We start from the raw sequence: 6,099 nt of genomic DNA, 5'->3' as shown, positions 1-6,099 counted from the left end.
GAACTAAGCGTTGGGTGAGTTACTGAGAAGAGCTCAAACAAACAAAGACACAGTCCTCACGAGGTAAAGGATAACCTAAAAAGAATGTTACGAAAGACGAAAAAAAAAAGTGCAATTGTGAATATCAAATTCCATTTCATTGGAATTTGTGAAAAAAAAACATGATTGAGCCAAGTAAGGTATCAGCTTAGGACAAGTATTGCTTTTGGTGTTGATGAACCATTAACATGAAATAATCTCTTCATGTAAAACCCTTGTGGATGGCAGAGATTTAGGGATGATATATGTTCTTCATCTTACCATTAGGCTACTCAACTCCAACACTACAGAGACAAAGATGAGGTCGTAACGTAATTGCTTATCAGTGTGCGTGTCTGTAAAGATTCATCAGGTCCAAACTTGGCACAAGTTCTTGTCGATGACAGCCCGTTCTTGGGTGTGCCATTGCCGGCACAGGTCAGATGTGTGTTCTCGGGGTGCCATTACTGGCACATCACCATGTGTGACTGTGTATTAGGCTCTATTTGGCAGATGAGTGTTTCGTGTGTAATGTATAAGTTCGCAGAGTTCAAGATGCAGTTGAACATATTATCGGTTCATTTTAAATCATCTGTCGATAGCTTATCTTGTTCAAGACTTTCTTACACTACACTTTCTATTTTACTCCCAGGGTGATGGACAGCGAAGTTTTCATGATCCTCACGTATGTAACACAACACGATATAGCTATGAGCGAAGTGTCTAGTTAGCTTAGCTTTGTAGATGGGCGCTTGTGTATATATGTTCAGTACAGGTATGTGTACATAATATTCATTGGTCTAAGTATGTGTGTAATTCTTTGTGTCCAAGCGAGTACGGTCACAGAGTCTTTATATTTAGCGTACTTTCCCTCACTTTCTTCGAACCTACACATCCTTCAGCCACTTACTTTACCCTCATGTTTACTCCACAGTATTTCACTCTTGGATTCATTATGTTACCTTTCTCACCAGTTGTCACATCTCTCTAGACATCTTGCTCTCATCACCACCGTCCCTTCATTGCCTCACCTGGCAACACCCATCACCATGGCTCCTCCAGTTTTCCTTTCGTATCTCGCCTCGTCTGTTCCTCCTCTCCTGCTCCCCGAAAGGGTTGCTAGGGTGACGGCATTATAGCGAAAATGGAAGAACGAGGCAAAAATTTCCGTGAGATGTTTTGTTTTGGTCGACTGACGATGGCAGGGTGCGTCTCTCTCGTTTGAATCTATATTCCTTTTGATTCATTTTCTCGCTGTGGCTCATGCCTGTCAATTATACCAGTCTATATTCTTCCACGATTTTAATTAGCTTCTATTTGTATATATATCCACTTTCATCCTCCCTAATTGTTATTACCGATGCCGCTGCTTTGATGATTTTAACCCAGACTTAATTGATAAAGTGATTTCTCTCCTCAAAGAGACGGAGCTAATCGGGATGACGTAATTCATAATCTGATGTATCAAATCTACTTCATACATTACGTATCATTTGCAACGCTGTATTATCATTTCGTTAGGACAGTTGTTTGTCTCAACTCAAATTCCTGCTTCAGCTGTGTAACTATATATCATTTAGAGTTATAACTATTTCATATTAGGACATGATGTTGCTTACTTTAAACAAGAGCATATAACAGAACAGCAAACGCACAGCAGTAAGACCTAAACCATGGGCACATGATGGTCTGTCCTTTTCATGATCCTCCTCACATATTGATTCCGTGTAGGTATAATGGTATATATTCATACAAACTTTCTGGGCTATCTTCAAACAACTTGGAATATCACAATGTAGACTTCATCAGTAAACCTACGAACACAACACAGTTCACGTCAAAGGTGCCAGACATCGGGGCAGGACTGACGACTCCATCAAACAAATGGTTACTGACTCTACCATTTGTGACCAGAATTCATCTATAGTTCCTAAAGATACAACAGGTTGTCGAGATATCTTTTATTGAACGGTTAAAGATACAAATTTTAGCTAGACCTTCCTATAGACTGTCTCATGATATCTCATGACGCGAATATAAAGTTTGAAAATAAAACCGAAGTTGTAACGGTTGAGACGTCCCTCCACGTGAACCCCAGCCAGGCTAATGCAGGCGGGGTTGGGGAAGCTTACAGAGGCAGACTTGGTGAACAGACGCAGCCAGCGTTAGTTGTTTGTTATGTCAGTATGAATTTTTTACTTCCAATTTCACATATTCATTTGCATAAGCAATAGCTTATAAACGTGAAAGTATCCATGAAAACTTACACAGATCCTGGTATTTCATATCCCTTTGTGCGTTATAGATAGATACAGGCAAGTTATACATTAATCAGTTGGGCAACACAGTCGATCACCCGGAATCCTTGCCAAAGGAGGCCTTGACATTGGGATAAAACTCCGTGTAAATAAACCTGGCAACATCCTCTTTAACATGCACATGAAAAATTCTTTTCCATTATTGACTATGTGTCTGGCCCTCATGTGTGTGTTGTTAAGCCGAGATTAGAATGAATGGAAAGGAAAGATCAAATAGAAGGATCAAATAGAATAGTAAAGAAAGATCAAATAGAAGGATCAAATAGAATAAAGCAAGTGGACTGTTCACTTAACGGAGACGCCACTATCACAAAATTATTTTTCACTTTGTTTCTTTTCAAGATTAAGTAAAGTTGCTGAATATAAGAACTGATATAGCAAGAGAAAATCGGGAAAAAGCGCAAGGAAAAAGATATACAGGTAACAGGCAAGCTCATATATATATATATATATATATATATATATATATATATATATATATATATATATATATATATATATATATATATATATTCATACTATTCGCCATTTCCCGCATTAGGGAACAGAGGGCTGGGCCTTTGAGGAAAAATCCTCACCTGGACCCCTTTTCTGTTCCTTCTTTTGGAAAATAATAATAATAATAAAAAAAAAAAAACGAGAGGGGAGGATATCCAACCCCCCGCTCCCTTCCCTTTTAGTCGCCTTCTACGAAACGCAGGGAATACGTGGGAAGTATTCTTTCTCCCCTATCCCCAGGGATATATATATATATATATATATATATATATATATATATATATATATATATATATATATATATATATATATATATAAACACGCGGTACTGATTAACTAAGAAACCAGTCTTACATTGTACTTTTATTGTATTAACTGAAATAGTACATTTCTAGAACTGGATTCATTTACTCCCAGTATTCAAATATTCATTGCCATTAGAATATGGAAAATAGTATTTCATTAAATATATAAAAGATCTCATTGACTGAAAATGCTAGATTAAACGTCACCAAAAATACTCACACGGCAATATTCATATGCAAATGAGAAAAGAATTTTTGAATAAATTGTTACCAGATAACGAATATATATATATCAAATTTAAGCAATTAGAAATTCTAATTTTGTTTCTTACTCGTAAATGAAAAGAACACATTCATTTCATCACATCTACAGCTTTACAGGCAGACAGGATGACGTATCTCGTAGACCATTTAATGCATCACATCCCATACGAAAACGAAATATGAGAAGCAGGTAGTGCAACATACACAATCAAATTGAGCGAGGGGCTTGCCCTCCATCTGTTGTCTTAACGTAATTTATGATTTGTGGAACCATTTGTCAAGAGCACAGCTGTATAGCCAACTTTTTCCAATATATTTTCACTTAAGAAGTAATGAGCGAAACCAGAGCAGCGATGCCTCAGTGAAGGTGTTATGTTGCCAAACATGAAGGAAAGGATTGTCGATCATCCTACAGTGTCTTTGGGTAACGTTATAAACACTAAGCAGTCGCACTCCTAGCATTTGCTTAAAGCGTAATGTCTGAGTTCAAGTTAACAACTATTTGAACACTGGTAACAAGGGAGTGATAAAGTGGCTAGGGATTCTAAGGAGAGACAGAAAGTATCGTCAATTCTGTTCCCACAACACAGCCGTGCACTAGGTTGAGGGGGATTGGTTACTTGTTTAAACGCTTCAGGTAGCACAGTGTTGCGTCAAGACTACAGTGAATGAGTCTTGAAGATCAGGGGGGACTCTTGTTAAGCTTTGAGCTGTAGCAGGACTGGTGGAGAGGCCCTGGAGGCGCTTAGACATTAGAGAGGTCCTGGAGGGGTTTATAAGTTAATGAAGCCCTGGAGGGGATCAGACGCTGGTGAGGTTCTGGAGGGTTTCAGACAGTGGAGAGGCCCTGGTGGGGTTTTCCATCATCATGGTCAGCCTGAGTGGGAGAACTTGTAAGACTGCGGCTGTGGTGGGGTCTGCTGGCCGACTGATGCAACTGGTCCAGTTCTGGGTCTGAGACGTATGGCGTCTGGGAGCGGTGTGGGCGAGGCGGCCTCGTCTGGATGTTCTGGAAGAACTGCAGGAGACGTTCGCTCTTCGGGGAAGGAGTCACCGACCTGAGGTAAAACAAAACTCTTTAAACGTTGCTCAAATCTTAAACGTTTTCAGTTCCCTTCTCAAAACCCGTCACTATTCTAAGTACATTAACATCTCCGACAGTGAATGACAGAAACGTTAGAAAGTATGACCCATACTGACGAATATCTTAAATTTATCTCTTTCTTTCTGACGACCTGAGACACAGGAGCAACAACTGTCTCTCCTCCTCCTTCAGAACATCCTGGAGGAGGAAGCAACAGTGTTACAGGAAGGTCCTGCTCGTCTGACGCGTTATGGACGGAGACACATCAAACGTTTTTGCCAAGATGACGATAACAACTGACCTGTACACTGACCTGTGTTGACCTGCACACTGACCTGTGTTGACCTGTACACTGACCTGTGTTGACCTGCACACTGACCTGTGTTGACCTGTACACTGATCTGTGTTGACCTGCACACTGACCGGTATTGACCTGTACACTGACCTGTGTTGACCTACATACTGACGGGTGTTGACCTGCACACTGACCTGTGTTGACCTGCACATTGACCTGTGTTGGCCTGCACACTGACCTGTGCTGACCTGCACACTGACCTGTGTTGACCTGCACACTGACCTGTGTTGGCCTGCACACTGATCTGTGTTGACCTGCACACTGACCGGTATTGACCTGCACACTGACCTATGTTGACCTGCACACCGACCTGTGTTGACCTGCACACTGACCTGTGCTGACCTGCACACTGACCGGTGTTGACCTGCACGAACTTTGTTTGACCTGGTGTTATGCCTTGACGCCAGAGAGTGATCACAAAGAGTAATCGGATGACGAAAATGATGCATCAGAATGATTTAGAGTAACTCAAGGCTTCACAGTGTGATCAAGACGTGAAGTAATGTTTTATGTGGACTAAATGAGAAGTTACGTGATAATGTCTGAAGATCCAAGTGAATGGCCTACTGTGCACACCCCGAGCATTGATCAGGTGTGGAGATCCTAGAGTGACATTGTACGGGGTAAAGCCCCCAGAGAGTGACCATGTATGAGATAAACACAAACAGTGTCCAAGTATGGGGTAAACACCAGAGAGCAACCATGTTTGAGAACCCCAGAGAGTGATCACGCATGGGTAACCCCAGACAGTGACCTTATAAAGTAATCCCAGAGAGTGACCATGTATCGTGTAAGCCCATACAATACCCGTGAATGAGTATCCCAAAGAATGACAATGTATGGGGGTAACCCCAGAGAGTGAGCCGGGGAGGTTGTACCTGACGTCATCAGTATGGAGTCCCAGCTTCTTCAGGCAGTCTTCAGGGGACACTCCACAGGACTCACAGTGTCTGGTCAGCCGGGGTTCCGAGGGCACCACCTCACCCTGCTGCAGACGCTCCCTGGCTGCTCCCTGTGAGGGCAGAGGGAGGGAGGAGGTTAGTGAGGGAGGGAAGGCTGTGGTAGCGGGAGGGAGGGAGGGAATGATAGAGGAAGTGCTCTGTGGTAGGTTATAGAAGGAAGATAGGGAATATATATATATATATATATATATATATATATATATATATATATATATATATATATATATATATATATATATATATATATATTGTTGGAAAAGATCACAATTTTGCGCGTGATCAAGATATTCCTGAG

The 6,099-nt window shown here is 41.3% G+C and overlaps 1 protein-coding gene across 2 annotated transcripts in view; it reads right to left on the bottom strand.

Annotated features, from left to right (window-relative positions):
• Positions 1–3,955: 3,955 nt before the first annotated feature.
• LOC139749240 (uncharacterized) overlaps positions 3,956–6,099 on the bottom strand; it is a 37,040-nt gene continuing 34,896 nt past the window's right edge. For both annotated transcript variants that reach the window (XM_071662965.1, XM_071662964.1), the window contains exons 4-5: positions 5,721–5,854; positions 3,956–4,461 (exon numbers count right to left, since the gene is read on the bottom strand). In XM_071662965.1, the coding sequence (XP_071519066.1) occupies positions 4,233–4,461; positions 5,721–5,854 (363 nt within the window). In that variant the 3' untranslated portion in view covers positions 3,956–4,232. The remainder of the gene's footprint in view (positions 4,462–5,720; positions 5,855–6,099) is intronic.

This window comes from Panulirus ornatus, chromosome 6 (genome assembly GCF_036320965.1).
Source record: "Panulirus ornatus isolate Po-2019 chromosome 6, ASM3632096v1, whole genome shotgun sequence".
Lineage (NCBI taxonomy): Eukaryota > Metazoa > Arthropoda > Malacostraca > Decapoda > Palinuridae > Panulirus > Panulirus ornatus.
The sequence above is the reverse complement of the archived record's forward strand: the minus strand, read 5'-3'. Positions and strand labels throughout refer to the sequence as shown.